This window comes from Balaenoptera borealis, assembly GCF_965194805.1.
Source record: "Balaenoptera borealis genome assembly, chromosome: 15".
In the NCBI taxonomy this organism is placed as follows: Eukaryota; Metazoa; Chordata; class Mammalia; order Artiodactyla; family Balaenopteridae; genus Balaenoptera; species Balaenoptera borealis.
Genome location: NC_138871.1, coordinates 1,953,178 through 1,976,819, shown reverse-complemented (window position 1 = coordinate 1,976,819; position 23,642 = coordinate 1,953,178). Strand labels below are relative to the sequence as shown.

Here is a 23,642-nt window from a genome sequence, read left to right as displayed (position 1 = left end):
CAACTTGACGCTGGACCAAGGGGGCTTCTGCACCGTGAAGAAGAGAGAGAAAGGGCTTCCCTGGTGGCGCAGTGGTTAAGAATCTGCCTGCCAACGCAGGGGCCACGGGTTTGAGCCCTGGTCCGGGAAGATCCCACATGCCACGGAGCAACTAAGCCCATGCACCACAACTACTGAAGCCCGTGCACCTAGAGCCTGCGAGCCACAACTACTGAGCCTGCGTGCCAGAACTACTGAAGCCCGCGCACCTAGAGCCTGCGAGCCACAACAAGAGAAGCCACCACAGTGAGAAGCCCACGCACTGCAAGGAAGAGTAGCCCCCGCTCACCACAGCTAGAGAAAGCCTGTGTGCAGCAACAAAGACCCAACGCAGCCAAAAATAAATAATATAATTTAAAAAAAAACAGAGAGAAAATAAGGGAGAGTGAACAGAGCCTCTGACAAACATGAGACGCCAATAACCACCCCAACATGCATGTAATGGGAAAAAGGAAGAAAGAGGAACAGAAAAATGCTCAAGGAAATAAAGGCTGAAACTCCCCCAAACTGGCGAAACACAGTAATCTATACTTCAAGAAGCTCCACTAACTCCATGTAGGAAAATGTAAACACAGGTAGATGCACGCAGACACGTCACACTAAAAATGATGAAAACCAGAGACAGAGATGAAGTCTGAAAGCAGGTGCACTGGGTTGAATACTGTCCTGCAAAATGTATGTCCTTCTGGGAACCTCAGAACGTGACCTTATTTGGAAGTGGGGCTACTGCAGGTGTAATTAGTTCAGGTGAGGTCAGAGTGGACCCGGGTGGACCGTGAGTCCAGCGTGAGACATGGGGAGAGCAGCGCTTGGTGATGGAGGCAAAGGCTGGGGTGATGCCCCACAAGGCAGGGCTTCAGGGACTACTGGCCGCACCAGAGTGCAGAGAAAGGCTGGGAACGACTCCCGCCAGAGCCTCCAGACAGAGCAGAGCAAAGCCCGGCCGACAACTTGGATTTACACTTCCAGCGTCCAGAATTGGGAGCTCCTGTTGTTCTGAGCTACGGGGTTGGTGGAATTATTACAGCAGCCGCAGGAAACTGAACAAGAGGAAAAGAGAATGACCCCTGAAGTGCAGGAAACCCCAATGTGACTCACAGCTGAGGTTTCATAACAAATGATGGAGAAAGCAGTAGAGAGAAACTACAGCCGAGAATCTTACAGACACCAAAGGTAACTTTTAGAGATAAAAAACAGAGAGGTAAGAAGTGAGAGAATTCATTGCTATCAGACCTGCCATACAAGAAATACTAAATTCTTCAGGCAGAAGGCAGATGATACTGGGGGGTGGGGGGAGAATAAAGTAACTGAGTAACTATAAAAGGCAATATAATTGCATTTTTTTCCTTTTCCTCTTAATTGCTTTAAAGACCAAACTACTTAGCACAACAATGTGGACACACTTAAAGCCAAAGAACTATACGCTTAACAATGATTAAAATAATAAATTTTATGTTATATATATATTTTACCACAACAAAAAAGAAAAAGCCACTTGAACAAAATAATATATATAATAATATTATTTATCCTTATAAAATACAGAAATATATTTGACAACAATAGTGCAAAGAAGGTAGGTGAGAGCTAAGTTGTTTGCAGTAAGGAAATGACACCAAAGTTAACTCAAACCCACAGGAACAAATGAAGGTAGATAAAAACATTATAAAAAGGTTAATGTAACAAATTCCATAAATATATCCTTTCTCTGCTTTATTCACTCAGCTTATTTAAAAGATATAAACTTGTATAAAGTAATAATCATAACAATGTGTTGGGTTTGTAACATGGATAGAAGTAATACACAGAACTAATGCGGGGGGCATTTCTACACCTCACTGGACCACAGTATAAACCTGGCGCAGAGTCATGAGTCAGGGCATATGTGGTGAGCACTAGAGCAACCAGGAACAAAATAAATTTTTGAAATACTGTAAAAAAAAAAAAAAAATCTTTAAAGGAATTTGAATGTTATACAAGAGAAGATTCACTTAATGCAAAAGAAAACAGTAATGGAGAACAGAGGAACAAAGATGTGAGGCAAACAGAAAACAAAATGAAGTGGCGAAAATAAAAATCAACTATGTCAAAAATAACATTAAATGTGAATGGATTAAACAATTACTCAAAAGGCAGAACACTAGAAAAAATAAGATCCAACCACTGTCTAACGAGGACACTGTCGACTCAAAGATAGAATGGGCTGAATGTGAAAATATAAAACACAGCATAGAAACAACAATAAGAAAGACAGAGTGGCTACAATGCTATCAGACATAATAAACTTTAAAACAAAAAATGTTCACAGATAAAGAGGGGGCATTTTATAAGGATAAAAGGGTCAATCCATCAAGTGGATAAAACAGTTACAAACATTTATGCACCTACAACAGAGACCCAAAATACATGAAGTGAAGTTGAAAGAATCAGAGGGGGAAACAGAATTCAACAACAAAAACAGCAAACATCAATACCTCATCCTCGATACTGGACAGAACTATGCAGCAGATTAACAAGGGAATAAAACATTTGAAAAGCATGATAAGCCACCTGGACCGAACAGATGCCTATGGAACACTCCACTCAACAGCAGCATAATACACAGTCCTTTTAAGAGCACATGAAATATTCTCCAGGAGAGACTATATCCTAGGCCATAAAACAAGCCTTAACAAATTTAAAAGGATTCAGATCATACAAGGTATGTTCTCTGACTACAACGGAATGAAATTAGATATCAATAACAAAGATATCTGAGAAATTCACAAGTATGTAGAAATTAAATGACACACTCCCAAGTAACTAATGGATCAAAGAATGAATTATAAGGGAAATTAGAAAATACTTTGAAATGAATGACAATGAAGAAACAGCATTCCGAAAACTTAGGGTATGCAGCTAAAGCAGTGAAATTCCTAGAAAGATACAAACTACCAAAACTAACTCAAGAAGAAACAGAAAACGGCACAGGTTTGTAACAAGAGATTGAATTAAGCCTGAGTGCAGATGGCTTCTCTGGTGAACTTCACCAAACATTTAAAGAAGACTTACAGTTGACCTTCAAACAACTCAGGGGTCAGGGGTGCCAAACAATCACACGGTGGGAAATCCAAGATACCTTTACAGTCAGTCCTCCACATCTGTGGTTCCACATCTGCAGATTCAACCAACCACAGATCGTGCAGTACGGACTGCAGTGTGTCTTTTTTTTTTTTTTTTGATTAAATTTATGTATTTATTTATTTATTTTTCTTGGTTGCACTGGGTTTTCGTTGCTGCATGTTGGCTTTCTCTAGTTGTGGCGAGCGGGGGCTACTCTTCATTGCGGTGCGCAGGCTTCTCATTGCAGTGGCTTCTCTTGTTGTGGAGCATGGGCTCCAGGTGTGTGGGTTTCAGCAGTTGTGGCACGCGGGCTCAGCAGCTGTGTCTCGTGGGCTCTAGAGTGCAGGCTCAGTAGCTGCGGTACATGGGCTTACTTGCTCTGCGGCATGTGGGATCTTCCCAGACCAGGGCTCGAACCCGTGTCCCATGCATTGGCAGGTGGACTCTTAACCACTGCGCCACCAGGGAAGCCCCTGTAGTGTGTCTTTACTGAAACAAATCCAAATATAAGTGCACCAGCACCATTAAAACCCATGTTGTTCAAGGGTCAACTGTAATGTCAAATCTTCAAAGTCTTCCCAAAGAGTAGAAGAGGAAAAAACACTGCCCCACTTATCCTACGAGGCCATTATTACTGATACAAAAACCAGAAGAAGACCTCATAAGAAAGGTAAATTCTATACCAATATCTCTTATAAACATAGACATAAAAATCCTCAACAAAATACTAGCAAATCAAATCCAGCAATATACGAAAAAGGATTATACACGGTAATCAGCTGGGATTTATTACAGATATGCAAGGTTGGTTGCAAAATGAACAAACTAGGAAGAGAAGGGAACTTCCTCAACCTGATGAAAGGCATCTCTGAAAACCCACAGCTAACATGGCCCTTGATGGTGAAAGGCTGAAACCTTTCCCCTGAGATCAGGAACAAGACAAGGACGTCTGCTCCTCCCACTTCTATTCAACACTGTATTAGAGGTTAGAGCAAAGACAATTAGGCAAGAAGGTGAAATACAAAGCATCCACATTGAAAAGGCAGAAGCTAAACCACCTATAATTACAGATAACACGACCTGCATGAAAATCCTAAGGAACTCACTTAAAACTATTAGAACTCACCAACGAGTTGAGCAAGGTTGCAGGACATTAAGACAAAAATCAATTGTGGGGCTTCCCTGGTGGTGCAGTGGTTAGGAATACGCCTGCCAATTCAGGGGACACGGGTTCGTGCCCCGGTCCGGGAAGATCCCACATGCCACGGAGCAACTAGGCCCGTGAGCCACAACTACTGAGCCTGCGCGTCTGGAGCCTGTGCTCCGCAACAGGAGAGGCCGCGACAGTGAGAGGCCTGCGCACCGCGATGAGGAGTGGCCCCCACTTGCCACAACTGGAGAAAGCCCTCACACGAAGACCCAACATAGCCAAAAATAAAGAAATAAATAAATTTAAAAAATAAAAAAAAGAAGTGACTCTCATTAAAAAAAAAAAAATTGTGTTTCTATTTACCAAGAGAATATGCAATATAAAAATGGAACTGGTGACAGAAAGATAGACAAGATGAAAAGGCAGAGGGCTACATACCAGATGAAGGAACAAGATAAAACCCCAGAAAAACAACTAAATGAAGTGGAGATAGGCAACCTTCCAGAAAAAGAATTCAGAATAATGATAGTGAAGATGATCCAGGACCTCGGAATAAGAATGGAGGCAAAGATCGAGAAGATGCAAGAAATGTTTAACAAAGACCTAGAAGAATTAAAGAACAAACAAACAGAGATGAACAATACAATAACTGAAATGAAAAATACACTAGAAGGAATCAATAGCAGAATAACTGAGGCAGAAGAACGGATAAGTGACCTGGAAGACAGAATGGTGGAATTCACTGCTGCGGAACAGACTAAAGAAAAAAGAATGAAAAGAAATGAAGACAGCCTAAGAGACCTCTGGGACAACATTAAACGCAACAACATTCGCATTATAGGGGTCCCAGAAGGAGAAGAGAGAGAGAAAGGACCAGAGAAAATATCTGAAGAGATTATAATCGAAAAATTCCCTAACATGGGAAAGGAAATAGCCACCCAAGTCCAGGAAGCGCAGAGAGTCCCATACAGGATAAACCCAAGGAGAAACACGCCAAGACACATAGTAATCAAATTGGCAAAAATGAAAGACAAAGAAAAATTATTGAGAGCAGCAAGGGAAAAACGACAAATAACATACAAGGGAACTCCCATAAGGTTAACAGCTGATTTCTCAGCAGAAACTCTACAAGCCAGAAGGGAGTGGCATGATATACTTAAAGTGATGAAAGGGAAGAACCTACAACCAAGATTACTCTACCCAGCAAGGATCTCATTCAGATTTGATGGAGAAATCAAAAGCTTTACAGACAAGCAAAAGCTAAGAGAATTCAGCACCACCAAACCAGCTCTACAACAAATGCTAAAGGAACTTCTCTAAGTGGGAAACACAAGAGAAGAAAAGGACCTACAAAAACAAACCCAAAACAATTAAGAAAATGGTAATAGGAACATACATATCAATAATTACCTTAAACGTGAATGGATTAAATGCTCCAACCAAAAGACACAGGCTTGCTGAATGGATACAAAGACAAGACCCATATATATGCTGTCTACAAGAGACCCACTTCAGACCTAGGGACACATACAGACTGAAAGTGAGGGGATGGAAAAAGATATTCCATGCAAATGGAAATCAAAAGAAAGCTGGAGTAGCTATACTCATATCAGATAAAATAAACTTTAAAATAAAGAATGTTACAAGAGACAAGGAAGGACACTACATAATGATCAAGGGATCAATCCAAGAAGATATAACAATTATAAATATACATGCACCCAACAACATAGGAGCACCTCAATACATAAGGCAACTGCTAACAGTTATAAAAGAGGAAATCGACAGTAACACAATAATAGTGGGGGACTTTAACACCTCACTTACACCAATGGACAGATCATCCAAAATGAAAATAAATAAGGAAACAGAAGCTTTAAATGACACAATAGACCAGATAGATTTAATTGATATTTATAGGACATTCCATCCAAAAACAGCAGATTACACTTTCTTCTCAAGTGTGCACGGAACATTCTCCAGGATAGATCACATCTTGGGTCACAAATTAAGCCTCAGTAAATTTAAGAAAATCGAAATCATATCAAGCATCTTTTCTGACCACAATGCTATGACATTAGAAATCAATTACAGGGAAAAAAACGTAAAAAACACAAACACATGGAGGCTAAACAATACGTTACTAAATAACCAAGAGATCACTGAAGAAATCAAAGAGGAAATAAAAAAATACCTAGAGACAAATGACAATGAACACACGACGATCCAAAACCTATGGGATGCAGCAAAAGCAGTTCTAAGAGGGAAGTTTATAGCTATACAAGCCTACCTAAAGAAACAAGAAAAATCTCAAGTAAACAATCTAACCTTACACCTAAAGGAACTAGAGAAAGAAGAACAAACAAAACCCAAAGTTAGCAGAAGGAAAAAAATCATAAAGATCAGAGTGGAAATAAATGAAATAGAAACAAAGAAAACAATAGCAAAGATCAATAAAACTAAAAGCTGGTTCTTTGAGAAGATAAACAAACTTGATAAGCCATTAGCCAGACTCATCAAGAAAAAGAGGGAGAGGACTCAAATCAATAAAGTTAGAAATGAAAAAGGAGAAGTTACAACAGACACCGCAGAAATACAAAACATCCTAAGAGACTACTACAAGCAACTCTATGCCAATAAAATGGACAACCTGGAAGAAATGGACACATTCTTAGAAAGGTATAACCTTCCAAAACTGAACCAGGAAGAAACAGAAAATGTGAACAGACCAATCACAAGTAATGAAATTGAAACTGTGATTAAAAATCTTCCAACAAACAAAGTCCAGGACCAGATGGCTTCACAGGTGAATTCTATCAAACATTTAGAGAAGAGCTAACACCCATCCTTCTCAAACTCTTCCAAAAAATTGCAGAGGAAGGAACACTCCCAAACTCATTCTATGAGGCCACCATCACCCTGATACCAAAACCAGACAAAGATACTACAAAAAAAGAAAATGACAGACCAATATCACTGATGAATATAGATGCAAAAATCCTCAACAAAATACTGGCAAACAGAATCCAACAACACATTAAAAGGATCATACACCACGATCAAGTGGGATTTATCCCAGGGATGCAAGGATTCTTCAATATATGCAAATCAATCAATGTGATACACCATATTAACAAATTGAAGAATGAAAACCATATGATCTCAATAGATGCAGAAAAAGCTTTTGACAAAATTCAACACCCATTTATGATAAAAACTCTCCAGAAAGTGGGCATAGAGGGAACTTTCCTCAACATAATAAAGGCCATATATGACAAACCCACAGCAAACATCATTCTCAATGGTGAAAAACTGGAAGCATTTCCTCTAAGATCAGGAACGAGACAAGGATGTCCACTCTCACCACTATTATTCAACATAGTTTTGGAAGTCCTAGCCACGGCAATCAGAGAAGAAAAAGAAATAAAAGGAATACAAATTGGAAAAGAAGAAGTAAAACTGTCACTGTTTGCAGATGACATGATACTATACATAGAGAATCCTAAAAATGCCACCAGAAAACTACTAGAGCTAATCAATGAATTTGGTAAAGTTGCAGGATACAAAATTAATGCACAGAAATCTCTTGCATGCCTATACACCAATGATGAAAAATCTGAAAGAGAAATTATGGAAACACTCCCATTTACCATTGCAACAAAAAGAATAAAATATCTAGGAATAAACCTACCTAGGGAGACAAAAGACCTGTATGCAGAAGACTATAAGACACTGATGAAAGAAATTAAAGATGATACCAACAGGTGGAGAGATATACCATGTTCTGGGATTGGAAGAATCAATATTGTGAAAATGACTATACTACCCAAAGCAATCTACAGATTCAATGCAATCCCTATCAAATTACCAGTGGCATTTTTTACAGAACTAGAACAAATCATCTTAAAATTTGTATGGATACACAAAAAGACCCCGAATAGCCAAAGCAGTCTTGAAGGAAAAAAACGGAGCTGGAGGAATCAGACTCCCTGACTTCAGACTATACTACAAAGCTACAGTAATCAAGACAATATGGTACTGTCACAAAAACAGAAACATACATCAGTGGAACAGGATAGAAAGCCCAGAGATAAACCCATGCACCTATGGTCAACTAATCTATCACAAAGGAGGCAAAGATATACAATGGAGAAAAGACAGTCTCTTCAATAAGTGGTGCTGGGAAAACTGGACAGCTACATGTAAAAGAATGAAATTAGAACACTCCCTAACACCATACACAAAAATAAACTCAAAATGGATTAAAGACCTAAATGTAAGGCCAGACACTATAAAACTCTTAGAGGAAAACATAGGAAGAACACTCTTTGACATCAATCACAGCAAGATCTTTTTTGATCCACCTCTTAGAGTAATGGAAATAAAAACAAAAATAAACAAATGGGACCTAATGAAACTTCAAAGCTTTTGCACAGCAAAGGAAACCATAAACAAGATGAAAAGACAACCCTCAGATGGGAGAAAATATTTGCAAATGAATCAACAGACAAAGGATTAATCTCCAAAATATATAAACAGCTCATTCAGCTCAATATTAAAGAAACAAACAACCCAATCCAAAAATGGGCAGAAGACCTAAATAGACATTTCTCCAAAGAAGACATACAGATGGCCAAGAAGCACATGAAAAGCTGCTCAACATCACTATTAGAGAAATGCAAATCAAAACTACAATGAGGTATCACCTCACACCAGTTAGAATGGGCATCATCAGAAAATCTACAAACAACAAACGCTGGAGAGGGTGTGGAGAAAAGGGAACCCTCTTGCACTGTTGGTGGGAATGTAAATTGATACAGCCACTATGGAGAACAGTATGGAGGTTCCTTAAAAAACTAAAAATAGATTTACCATATGATACAGCAATCCCACTACTGGGCATATACCCAGAGAAAACCATAAATCAAAAAGACACATGCACCCCAATGTTCATTGCAGCACTATTTACAATAGCCAGGTCATGGAAGCAACCTAAATGCCCATCGACAGACGAATGGATAACGATGTGGTACATATATACAATGGAATATTACTCAGCCATAAAAAGGAATGAAATTGAGTCATTTGCTGAGACGTGGATAGATCTAGAGACTGTCATACAGAGTGAAGTAAGTCAGAAAGAGAAAAACAAATATCGTATATTAACGCATGTATGTGGAACCTAGAAAAATGGTACAGATGAGCCGGTTTGCAGGGCAGAAGTTGAGACACAGATGTAGAGAACAGACATATGGACACCAAGGGGGGAAAACTGCGGTGGGGTGGGGATGGTGGTGTGCTGAATTGGGTGATGGGGATTGACATGTATACACTGATGTGTATAAAAATTGATGACTAACAAGAACCTACAGTATAAAAACAAACAAAACAACTACTACTAAACTTTCATTGGGTTATTTGTATGGAAATATGTTAATATAAATGTTTCAGACATTACATGAAATTTCTAAAAATCTTATATGTTCTGGTATAATGTTATAAGTCATAATTCTAGTTATTACTTTAAAATGTATATCTCAGAAATAAAAAAGATTAACTATGAGTTGAACCTGGATGATGGATACAGAAGAGTTCATTATACTGTTATTTTTGTTTATATTTTATTGTTTTTATTGTTTTCTATAATAAAATGTTTTTAAAAATTAATTTAAAAAAAAGAAAATGGAACTGGCAAAACAATTCAATTTATACTAGCATCAAAAAGGATAAGACATTTTAGAATAAATTTAACAAAGAAAGTGCAAAATTTGTCTTCTGAAAACTACAAAAAAAAAAAAAGTTAAAAGAAACTACTGAAGACCTAAATAAATGGAAAGACACCCCATGTTCAAGAACCGGAAGACAATACTGTTAAGATGGCAATATTGCCCAAACTGACTTACAGATTCCATGCATCTCTGTAAGAATCTCAGCCGGCTTCTTTGGAGAAACTGACGGGCTGGTCTTAAAATTCACAGGGAACTGTAATGGGTCCAGAACAGTCAAAATGATCTTGAAGAACAAAGGTGGAGGACCCACAATTCCCAGTTTCAGAACTTAACTGCAAAGCTACAGTAATCAAGGCAGTGTGGTACTGGCACAAGGATAGGCATATAGATCAACAGACAGAATAGAGAGTCCAGGAATAAACATTCACATTTATGGTCAGTTCATTTGTGACAAGGGTGGCAAGACAATTCAACAGGCCACGATTAGTCTTGTCAGCCGACAGGGCTAGGCCACTAGGCAGCCACGTGCAAAAGGATGGGAGACCCTTATCTAAATCCATACGTAAAAATGAACACAAAATGGATCAGAGACCTAAATGTAAGACACCAAAGCTGTAAAACTCTTAGGAAAACACAGGGCAAATCTTTGTGACCTTGGATTAGGCTATGACTTTTTTTTTTTTTTAATAAATTTATTTATTTATTTTTGGCTGCTTTGGGTCTTTATTGCTGTGCACAGGTTTTCTCTAGCTGCGGCGAGCAGGGGCTACTCTTCATTGCGGTGCGCGGGCTTCTCATTGCAGTGGCTTCTCTTGTTACAGAGCACGGGCTCTAGGTGCGTGGGCTTCAGGAGCTGTGGCACACGGGGCTCAGCAGTTGTGGCTCACGGACTCTAGAGCACAGGCTCAGTAGTTGTGGTGCACAGGCTTCTCACTGCGGTGGCTTCTCTTGTTGCAGAGCACGGGCTCTAGGTGCGTGGGCTTCAGGAGCTGTGGCACACAGGGCTCAGTAGTTGTGGCTTATGGACTCTAGAGCACAGGCTCAGTAGTTGTAGTGCACAGGCTTCTCAATGCGGTGGCTCCTCTTGTTGCGGAGCACGGGCTCTAGGTGTGCAGGTTTCAGTAGTTGTGGCATGTGGGCTCAGCAGTTGTGGCTTGCGGGCTCTAGGTGCATGGGCTTCAGTAGCTGTGGCGCACGGGCTTAGTTGCTCTGCAGCATGTGGGATCTTCCCGGACCAGGGCTCGAACCCGTGTCCCCTGCATTGGCAGGTGGATTCTTAACCACTGCGCCACCAGGGAAGACCCTAGGCTATGACTTCTTAAATGTGACACCAAAGCACAAGGAACAAAAGAAAAAATAAGCTTCATCGATATTTAAAACTTGTGCTTCAAAGAATACCATCAAGAAAGCGAAAAGACAACCCACAGAATGGGAAAAAAATACTTGCAAATCATGTATCTGATAAGAAACTTAGATTTAGGATAAAGAACTCAATAATGAAAAGAAAGAGAACTCAATTTTAAAATGGGCTAAGTGTCTGAGTAGACATTTCTCCATGGAAGATACAGAAATGGCCAATAAGCCCATGAAAAAAGATGCTCAACATCATCAGCCATCAGGAAACTCAAATAAAAACCACAATGAGACAGCACTTCACACCTACGAGGAGGGCTACAAATAAAGACCTATAATGACAAGTGTTGACAAGGACGTGGAGAAATCGGACTCCTCATACACTGCTGCGTGTCATGGGATGTGAAACGGTGCAGCCGACGTGGCAAACAGTCTGGCAGTTCCTCCGAAGTTTAAAGAGCTGCCACATGACTCATAGGATAAATGGATAAATAAAATGTGTCCTATCCATACAATGGAATATTATTTGGTAATAAAAAGATATGAAGTACAGATAAATGCTGCAACATGAATAAATCTTAAAAACATGCTAGCCAGTCACAAAAGGCCAAATAGTGCATTATTCCACCTGTATGAATACCCAGAATTGGCAAATGTCCACAGACAGAAAGTAAATCCGTGGTTGCCTAGGGGTGGAGGGGCTGTGGAAATGGGGAGTGACTGCTCACGGGCTCAGGGTTTCTTTTGGGATGAATTGTTTTGAAATCGATGATGGTTGCACAACCCTGTGAATGTACTAAAAACGACTGAACTGTACACTTTAGGGGGTGAGTTGCACAGTACATGAATTATATCTCAACAAAGCTGGCACTTCTACAAAACGCCAAGGTGCCGATCTCTTTGGACACACTCTGCTGCACGCACATGGGGTTCTTTCACCGGTGAATTTGTATTCGCGTTGAACAAGGAGACCACTAGCCGAGGAAGCCCCCGGTGTATCTATCAAGGTGGTGTGTGAACCAGCAAAGGGTTTAAAAACCACTGCTCCGGAAAGTTTCACATTTCCTCAGAAAGCTACAGACAGGGTCACCATACGACCTGGTAATTCCTCTCCTAGGTGTACATATACCCAAAAGGAGAGGAAACCTATGTCCACAGAAACTTGTACCCACCCGTATGTTCACAACAGCATTATTCACAATAACCTCAAAGGAGAAACAACCCCAAATGCCCATCAACTGATGACTGCATAACCAAAGTGTGGTACGACCACACAATGGAATTATTCAGCTCTAAAAAGGAATGAAGCCCGGATTCGTCTACAGCACGGATGAACCTTGGAAACATTGAAGTTTAAGAAAAGACCACACACTGTATCATTTGAAATGCCCCAAATAGGCAAATCCATAGAGACAGAAAGTCATTCTCGTGGTTGCCAGGAGCTGGGGGGGCAGGGGGGTGGGATGGGAAATGACTGCTGATGGCTAAGGGGTTTCTTTGGGCGATAAAATGTTCTGCAATTAGGATGTGGAGCTGGTGCAGGACTTTGTGAACAAACCATAAACCACTGTATACGCTGAACTGTATACACTGTACCGGTGACTTTTACGGGTTGTGAATTACACTTTCATTTAAAAAGCAAATTCCTTGATTACAAATATGAATCAGATGTGTAAACTTACCAAAATTCTTTTACGGTCCTTTTCTGATAAAAATTTTACAGGCGGGTATTTCTGGGTGAAGCTGTATAACATAAAGAGATTATAAAAGAAAGAGTCAAACATCTCATGTGAGTATTTTCTCTACTTGCCACCAAAACAAATGCCGGATTTGAGAACTGTTACTGTCTGCTCCCCTCTCTTCTCCAAATGAGGGCTGCAGCAACCAAGCAAGCACTGGTTAATCTGAGTTCAAGATCAACCTGCTCCTTGTTTACCATCAAACAGGTGTGACATGCGATGCTATCCCCGGGCAGGGAAAACGTCAGGAAGTACTAGCCACCGGCAGCCAGAGCTGAACACAAAACACGGAAGGGGGCGGCGTTCTCGAGATGCCGTGCCCAGGCCTGGGAGGAAGAAATCGGCTGTGTGGAGTCACAGACCCAGCCCTGCCGACTGTACCCCCAAGAGGAAGAGAAGGTGTAAGTAAGACTCTTCCCCTGTTTGGGCAGTCTCACAATTCCAGCCTCCCCTACCCAGCCGGGGGCCCTGGACAAAGCGATTGGGCATCAGCCCTTTCTGCCCACCGTGGTCTGTCTGAACCTGTCTGGGGTCTCACCTTATCTTTCAATGCCTCTTGCCCCCATCAAGGTGCCACCAGTCCCCAACCCACATGGATGTTCCAGGACTGGGGCAGCATAAAAGACATATAAAGTGTCAAAAGAGAGTTGATAAATATAGACTTGAAATATCCACTCTTAAAGTGATTCGGTCAGAAACAAAAGGGCTTTTAAAAAAATGTGGAGAAAGCAGCTCTAGAGTTATTATTTTAACTGCAGATGTGCTGGGCGGGGGCCCCCGTCTCCATCCCCTCCACACCCGCAGCCGGGACGCGGAACGCATCTCCTCAGCGGTGGCTGAACTTAACGGAGCAGGACAGGTCCTCAGACAGAAGACCTTGAAGCAGGTGCTTCCCATCTCCTGAAGGAGTGAAGCTCGCTGACAACAGAGCTGGGGCGGGTTGGCAGTGCACGTGATCCCCCCGTAGGAGCTTCCAGACTCTCAAAAGGTCAAGTTCGCCATGCAGACGCCAAACACAGGCAGGCAGTTGGGAGACGCCCAGGGGATGGTGAGAATACCAGCCTTCCCGTGTCAGTTCTGTGACCCCGTCCACACCCCTGGGGCAAGACCCCCCAGGCGCTCTGGGCACCTCGGGGCTTCCTGCTCCCTCGAGCCAGGGGGCTGCCCACAAGCCGTCCTGGGACCCGGCCACCACAGTAAGCGCTTGATGAAGCGGGGCCGGGGCAGCCCTCCCACCTGCCCGGTACCCCGCTCTCCGCGGGCCCGACACCCCCGCTCCTGCCTCAGTCTGAGCTCCCCGCATCCGCGGGCCCAGCTGACTCAGCTCCATCCCACCCTCCCCGTGCTGCCCACCAGCCTGCTTCTCCTCCAGGCCATTCTGACGCCTCCCTTCCTTCACCCACCAGGGTTCATCCCCTCCAGGCTGAAGGGTTTTAGAGAGAGTCACGGGGGAGGGCGGGCCAGGGCTGCACCCTGGGATGGAAGTGGGAGGAGGGAACACAATACAAGACTCGTGCCTCCAGGAGGAGGTGACCAATTTGTCCACTGAAACCAATTTTCATCCAAGTGGTGAGCTTAGAACAGTGCCTGCATGAAAGCTTAACATGAAACCAGATATGCTATTTACACCAGGCAGGAAGAGCAAACGGTTTTCTTATAGGAAATATACTTAAAAGAAATAAAACTGAAGCAGACACAGCCGCCTGACACAGTCACTGGTGCAGGATGACTAAGAAAACCACTTCAAACAGTGTGTGCTAATAAGCCCTTGATTTAAGAAACACAACGCTGGCTGCTTTCGTGCCCTGTTTTTCTTCGACGTGTAACAACCAAGTTTCAGATTCCACATGGGTGATCATGTTACTGAAAGTTTAAAAAACGATCTCACGGCCCTCGTTCCTCGCTTTGAGGACTCAGGGCACAAAGCTCTAGGTGGGAGCCAGGGTCCTCCTGGGTGTGCACCTCCAGGCTGTGGTGACAGCCGTGTGACCGAGCTGGCCGTGCGAGGGGCTGAGCCCCGAGCCCCAAGCTGGGTGGGCAGGGCAAGGGCGAGGTGTGGGCTTCTTTCAGGCCGGGGCCCCTTTAAAATCCTACCCAGGTGCCGCTCACCCAGGGATTCGTGTGCTCAGGCACCTTTTCCGGAGCACCTGTTCCAGACCACGCCCTGCGCTGGGGACACAGCAGCCATGGGGCGGCGGCGGGAAGCCGCCCACCTGAAGCCTGCATTTCTGAGTGAGAAGCGGCAAGAAGGCAGAAGGAAGTGTGAATTCCCTAACGGACCTTTCCTTACCCCCCAGATGGATCCTATAGTCGTTAGTTATCGCATTCCCCACTCTAACCTTCCTGTTTGTTAGGAGAGCCTAGGTCCTTCTACTCAGAATTTTAATTAGCATTATCACCCGCTATCTATTCAAAGAATGTTCAAAGACGTGGAGATGGAATGAAACAGCACGCAAGCCGACTATCAGGAACTGGAGCGTGAGGTTAGGAGGACAGAAGGACCAGGGTCACAACACTGTCGATCCACTACACTTCAATAAAATTTAAAGAAAAAAAAATAGAAAGAAAGAAAAGAAATGCAACTTGCCTGTACATTAGAATGACTTGGGGAGATGTGCAAACCCCCAAAGCCCAGTCTGCATGCTGGGCCAATAAGAGCACCATTGCAGGGAGGGGGGCCCAGGTGTCAGTACTCTCTAGAAACAAAACAAACAAAACACCGCAGAGTCCACGACCCAGGCTGCTAGGATGGCACGGACCCCTGTGCCTCCCTGTGTCAACTGGTGCTGACCTGTCAACTGTGTCCTTATTTCTTGGGGCCCCTCTGCCCCCAAGTGACGATCACGTATTTCCTCCCAGTGACATTCTTATGCTGCCAGGGTCAGGATGGCTGTGTGAACATTCCTATCACACAAAGTCAGGAGGAATGAAACTAGACAGAGCTCCTCCAACTTCCACAAGGTCACGTCCACACCTGACCTTCTGACTCACCCAGTAACCAGGGCCCAGCTGTCGCCTGAGTGGCTCACCCACTAGAGGGACAGAACCCTTTCAGGCTGAGTCACAGCAAAGCAACGCCGCGGGGCGAGCACTCACCCTCGGTGCCCAGCTTACAGGGAACTCTCACGGTTTCACAGGAATGAGTTAGCAGAAAACTATTTAAGATTACAGTCATACGTGTGCTTCTCTTCCCAAGTTAAAAGGAACAAGAACATCACAGAAGTATCAAAGGGAACTGTATAATTCTCATAATTCAAGAGCTCCTGTGTGTAAAGCCACTGCCTTAGAAAAGTTACCTAAATGATTCACTTTCTTTTCATAAGAAAGTTCATGTTATTCTCTAAAGAAAATGATCACTGGTGGGCAGATTTTTTCTTTCTTTTTCAGCCAAGGTAAAACTTGTGGTGGGTTACTTCTTACTGTAAACAATTTATTTTTTAAAAAGCTTCAATTAACATTCCTCAAATTACAGCAGTCCTATCGAAGGCAGGATTTCTGGTTCCCATCCAATGAAATGTTACAGGCAGTGTCATTTCAGCACCGAATAGTGGCAAGAAAGATTAAAGCACAAATAACAGCCTTCTATTAGTGATGGAATTAGTTAAAAAAACAAGTAACAACGTCTGCTCCAGTTAAGAGTTAAAATCGATAGCTTGCTGACTGCATATAACTTATCAGCTGAGGGCAAGAAGAGAGTGAATGAACACATTTAGTTTGATGAATTTTCTCCATCCTCATTTCTCCTTGATCATTTAATGAAAACACCGAGATCAAAAAAAATTGCTCTCCATTGCTTCCTTCTTATTCTAGACTTGATAAAGGGCTCACACAAGGCTAACCACATTGTCCAAACACTTCCCAGGGGGAAAAAAATATACAAACTTTCATGAATGAATGTCTTCATTTTTCTTTTTTAAACCTCTTAAGACCCGACTGTTACCCCAGACACTTGGGAGTTTTCTACACACACTCAAGGGAGAGCTCCCTGTGCCCGAGGCCAAGACAGAGATGGAGCCAAAACAAAGCACGAGCAGGACCCAGGACCTTCCTCTGGACATGGATTCAAGTAAGAGTGTCCACCATCTAATACCATTCTTCCCTCCCAGTCGCTTCACCTGGACTCAGTTCTGGAAACTTCCCGATGTACTGGTAGTATGGGGACAAAAGCAAACAGATGACTGAATGGGACGAAACACAGGCTCCCCGGCTCCCCATCCCTAACATCCCATGGTGCTTCCATGTGGTCCTGGGTTCCAGGCCCAACAAATGGCATTCCTGCTTTGGAATCCTCTGAGACCGGTCAACAGGTGCTAGAAACCATCTGACCACCTGCTGGAGCCAGAAGAGGGCAGGCGTGGCCTCAGACCGTGTGCCACGAATCTGCAGGAGCTGAGAAGTCCGCAGGGCTCGGGAAAGGAAGGTTTCAAAGCCCCTACATCCTTCCTTCTGCCAACACTCAGACTATTTGGGAGTTTTATTGGCGGGGGGACCAATGACACTGATGTGGACATTTGTCTGAATTGTCACAGGTTGCAGAAATCAAACTGACAAAGGGCCTTAGAGGAAAGGCTTTCCCACAGGATCTGGGGTCAGGCTTCAGGAAGACTCCTGAAAAAAATCAATTAACTTTGTGTCTCCACACAACTAGGGCACCTACCAGGCACGAGTGGGGGGCCACGGACACCTAAGGGGGTGGGAGGAACCCCCAGCGACTGGCTTGAGGGATCTCAGTTCCCAGGCCAAAGGCTGGGCCCAAGCTGCTGTGGTGGGAGCTCCGAGTCCAAACCGCTGGACTAACAGAGAACCTCAGACCCCAGGGAATAACAATCAGAGCGAGGCCTCCCAGAGGCTCTCATCTCAGCACCAAGACCCAGCTCTATCCAACTGCCTGCAAACTCCAGTGCTGGACACCTCAGGCCAAACAACCAATAAGACAGGAATACAGCCCCACCCATAAAAAAAAAAAAAAAATGAAATGACAAAAAAATATGTCACAGACGAAGGAGCAAGGTAAAAACCTACAAGACCAAATAAATGAAGACGAAATAGGCAACGTACCTGAAAAAGAATTCATAGTAATGATAGTAAAGATGATCCAAAATCTCAGAAACAGAATGAGGAAAATACAAGAAACATTTAACAAGGATCTAGAAGAACTAAAGAGCAAACAAACAGTGATGAACAACACAATAACAGAAATTAAAAATACTCTAGAAGGAACCAATAGCAGAATAACTGAGGCAGAAGAACGGATAAATGAGCTGGAAGATAAAATAGTGGAAATAACTACTGCAGAGCAGAATAAAGACAAAAGAATGAAAAGAATTGAGGACAGTCTCAGAGACCTCTAGGACAATATTAAACGCACCAACATTTGAATTACAGGGGTCCCAGAAGAAGAAGAGAAAAGGAAAGGGTCTGAGAAAATATCTGAACAGATTATAGTTGAAAATTTCCCTAACATGGGAAAGGAAATAGCCAATCAAGTCCAGGAAGCACAGAAAGTCCATACAGGATAAACCCAAAGAGAAACACACCGAAACACATATTAATCAAACTATCAACAGGTAAACACAAAGCAAAAATATTAAAAGCAGCAAGGGAAAAGCAACAAATAACATACAAGGGAATCTCCGTAAGTTTAACAGCTGATCTTTCAACAGAAACTCTGCAAGCCAGAAGGGAGTGGCAGGACATATTTAAAGTAATGAAAGGGAAAAACCTACAACCAAGGTTACTCTACCCAGCAAAGATCTCATTCAGATTCGAAGGAGAAATTAAAACCTTTACAGACAAGCAAAAGTTAAGAGAATTCAGCACCACCAAACCAGCTTTACAACAAATGCTAAAGGAACTTCTCTAGGCAGGAAACACAAGAGAAGGAAAAGACCTACAAAAACAAAACCAAAACAATTAAGAAAATGGTCATAGGAACATACATACCAATAGGTACTTTAATGTAAATGGATTAAATGCTCCAACCAAAAGACACAGACCGGCTGAATCAATACAAAAACAAGACCCGTATATATGCTGCCCACAAGAGACCCACTTCAGACCTAGGGACACATACAGACTGAAAGTGAGGGGATGGAAAAAGATATTCCGTGCAAATGGAAATCAAAAGAAAGCTGGAGTAGCAATACTCATATCAGACAAAATAGACTTTAAAATAAAGACTATTACAAGAGACAAAGAAGGACACTACATAATGATCAAGGAATCAATCCAAGAAGATATAATAATTGTAAATATTTATGCACCCAACACAGGAACACCTCAATACATAAGGCAAATGTTAACAGCCATAAAAGGGGAAATCGACAGTAACACAATCATAGTAGGGGACTTTAACACCCCACTTTCACTAATGGACAGATCATCCAAAATGAAAATAAATAAGGAAACACAAGCTTTAATCAATTGATATTTACAGGACATTCCATCCAAAAACAACAGAATACACTTTCTTCTCAAGTGCTCATGAAACATTCCCCAGGATAGACCATATCTTGGGTCACAAATCAAGCCTTGGTAAATTTAAGAAAACTGAAATCGTATCAAGTACCTTTTCTGACCACAATGCCATGAGACTAGATATCAATTACAGGAAAAAAACTGTAAAGAACACAAACACATGGAGGCTAAACACTACGCTACTAAATAACCAAGCGATCACTGAAGAAATCAAAGAGTAAATCAAAAAATACCTAGAGACAAATGACAATGAAAACACCATGACCCAAAACCTATGGGATGCAGCAAAAGCAGTTCTAACAGGGAAGTTTATAGCAATACAATCCTACCTCAAGAAAAAAGAAAAATCTCAAATAAACGACCTAAACTTACACCTAAAGCAATTAGAGAAAGAAGAACAAAAAACCTCGAAAGTTAGCAAAAGGAAAGAAATCATAAAGATCAGATCAGAAATCAATGAAAAAGAAATGAAGGAAATCATAGCAAAGATCAATAAAACTAAAAGCTGGTTCTCTGAGAAGATACACAAAATTGATAAACCATTAGCCAGACTCATCAAGAAAAAAAGGGAGAAGACTCAAATCAATAGAATTAGAAATGAAAAAGGAGAAGTAACAACTGACACTGCAGAAATACAAAGGATCATGAGAGATTACTACAAGCAACTATATGCTGATAAAATGGACAACCTGGAAGAAATGGACAAATTCTTAGAAAAGCACAACCTCCTGAGACTGAACCAGGAAGAAATACAAAATATAAACAGACCAATCACAGCACTGAAACAGAAACTGTGATTAAAAATCTGCCAACAAACAAAAGCCCAGGACCAGATGGCTGCACAGGTGAATTCTATCAAACATTTAGAGAAAAGCTAACACCTATCCTTCTCACACTCTTCCAAAATATAGCAGAGGGAGGAACAATCCCAAACTCATTCTACAAGGCCACCATCACCCTGATACCAAAACCAAAGATGTCACAAAGAAAGAAAACTACAGGCCAATATCACTGATGAACATAGATGCAAAAATCCTCAACAAAATACTAGCAAACAGAATCCAACAGCACATTAAAAGGATCATACACCATGATCCAGTGGGGTTGATCTCAGGAATGCAAGGATTCTTTAATACATGCAAATCAATGTGATACGCCATATTAACAAATTGAAGGATAAAAACCATATGATCATCTCAACAGATGCAGAAAAGGCTTGACAAAATTCAACACTCATTTATGATAAAAACTCTCCAGAAAGTAGGCATAAAGGGAACTTACCTCAACATAATAAAGGCCATATACAACAAACCCACAGCAAACATCATTCTCAATGGTGAAAACTGAAACAATTTCCTCTAAGATCAGGAACAATACAAGATTGTCCAGTCTCACCACTATTATTCAACATAGTTTTGGAAGTTTTAGCCACAGCAATCAGAGAAGAAAAAGAAATAAAAGGAATCCAAATCGGAAAAGAAGAAGTAAAGCTGTCACTGTTTGCAGATGACATGATACTATACATAGAGGATCCTAAAGATGCTACCAGAAAACTACTAGAGCTAATCAATGAATTTGGTAAAGTAGCAGGATACAAAATTAATGCACAGAAATCTCTTGCATGCCTATACACAAATGATGAAAAATCTGAAAGAGAAATGAAGGAAACACTCTCATTTACCACTGCAACAAGAAGAATAAAATACCTAGGAATAAACCTACCTAAGGAGACAAAAGACCTGTATGCAGAAAACTATAAGACACTGATGAAAGAAATTCAAGATGATACAAACAGATGGAGAGATATACCATGTTCTTGGACTGGAAGAATCAACATTGTGAAAATGACTCTACTACCCAAAGCAATCTACAGATTCAGTGCAATCCCTATCAAACTACCACTGGCATTTTTCACAGAACTAGAACAAAAAATTCCACAATTTGTATGGAGACACAAAAGACCCCGAGTAGCCAAAGCAATCTTGAGAACGAAAAAGGGAGCTGGAGGAATCAGGCTCCCTGACTTCAGACTATATTACAAAGCTACAGTAATCAAGACAGTTTGGTACTGGCACAAAAACAGAAATATAGATCAATGGAACAGGATAGAAAGCCCAGAGGTAAACCCACACACATATGGTCACCTTATCTTTGATAAAGGAGGCAAGCATATACAGTGGAGAAAAGACAGCCTCTTCAATAAGTGGTGCTGGGAAAATTGGACAGATACATGTAAAAGTATGAAATTAGAACACTCCCTGACACCATACACAAAAATAAACTCAAAATGGATTAAAGACCTAAATGTAAGGCCAGACACTATCAAACTCTTAGAGGAAAACATAGGCAGAACACTCTATGACATACATCACAGCAAGATCCTTTTTGACCTAGCTCCTAGAGAAATGGAAATAAAAACACAAATAAACAAATGGGACCTAATGAAACTTAAAAGCTTCTGCAAAGCAAAGGAAACTACAAACAAGACGAAAAGACAACCCTCAGAATGGGAAAAAATATTTGCAAACGAAGCAACTGACAAAGGATTAATCTCAAAAATACACAAGCAGTTCATGCAGCTCAATATCAAAAAAACAAACAACCCAATCCAAAAATGGGCAGAAGACCTAAATAGACATTTCTCCAAAGAAGATATACAGATTGCCAACAAACACATGAAAGGATGCTCAACATCACTAATCATTTGAGAAATGCAAATCAAAACTACAGTGTGGTATCACCTCACACCTGTCAGAATGGGCATCATCAAAAAATCTACAAACAATAAATGCTGGAGAGTGTGTGGAGAAAAGGGAACCCTCTTGCACTGTTGATGAGAATGTTAATTGATACAGCCACTATGGAGAACAGTAAAGAGGTTCCTTAAAAAACTAAAAATAGAACTACCATGTGACCCAGCAATCCCACTACTGGGCATATACCCTGAGAAAACCATCATTCAAAGAGTCATGTACCACAATGTTCATTGCAGCACATTTACAATAGCCAGGACATGGAAGCAACCTAAGTGTTCATCGACAGATGAATGGATAAAGAAGATGTGGCACATATATACAATGATATTATTCAGCCATAAAAAGAAATGAAATTGAGTTACTTGTAGTGAGGTGGATGGACCTAGGGTCTATCATACAGAGCAAAGTAAGTCAGAAAGAGAAAAACAAATACCGTAACGCTAACACATATATATGGAATCTAAAAAAAAAAAAAAAGGTTCTGAAGAACCTAGGGGCAGACACGAATAAAGACTCAGACGTAGAGAATGGACTTGAGGACACGGGGAGGGGGAATGGTAAGCTGGGACGAAGTGAGAGTGGCATGGACATATATACACTACCAAATGTGAAACAGATAGCTAGTGGGAAGCAGCCGCATAGCACAGGGAGATCAGCTCAGTGTTTTGTGACCACCTAGAGGGGTGGGATAGGGATGGTGGGAGGGAGACGCAAGAGGGAGGGGATATGGGGATATACGTATGCATTTAGGTGATTCACTCTGTTATACAGCAAAAACTAACACAGCATTGTAAAGCAATTATATTCCAATAAAGATGTTAAAAAAAATCATTTAAATAAATTTTTTTTCTCAAGAGAACCCATAGCTTTCATCAGAAATAGTTTTTAATGACCAAAGGAAAAAAATATCTAAAAGCACTGCATCCGAATTTTAGAGTAAAAATTGACGTTCTCATGGAAAAGTCCCTGTCTTCAAAGTGCCTTGTATGTTTGTAATTAGAGTTAATTACTCAGCTGAGATGAACTGACATTAGATACTGACCTTCTAAAATCAGTAAGATATAAGTATTTTCTTAGACACAGAAGAAAAAGCACACATACCTTTTTTCCAAATCTCTGATTTTCTCTCTTAGTGGTTCAACAATCTAAAACGAAAATAACCAGTATCAGTTTTAAAGCAGAAACCCAGTCCTCCGCCACGTTCACCCACTCTGATGTTCCCGACGGACAGGGCGTGATGTGAAACAGATTTTAATTCCTTCTACGATTCACCTCCAGCTCGAGGTTAAGTCAGACC

At 41.5% G+C, this 23,642-nt stretch overlaps 1 protein-coding gene across 3 annotated transcripts in view; it reads right to left on the bottom strand.

The window, feature by feature from the left end:
• The window catches only part of UXS1 (UDP-glucuronate decarboxylase 1), a 79,701-nt gene that overhangs the window by 37,440 nt on the left and 18,619 nt on the right, over nucleotides 1–23,642 (bottom strand). For 2 of the 3 annotated variants that reach the window (XM_082358456.1, XM_082358457.1), the window contains exons 4-5: nucleotides 23,447–23,490; nucleotides 13,056–13,116 (exon numbers count right to left, since the gene is read on the bottom strand). In XM_082358456.1, the coding sequence (XP_082214582.1) occupies nucleotides 13,056–13,116; nucleotides 23,447–23,490 (105 nt within the window). The remainder of the gene's footprint in view (nucleotides 1–13,055; nucleotides 13,117–23,446; nucleotides 23,491–23,642) is intronic. The other variant, XM_082358458.1, reaches the window with a different exon arrangement.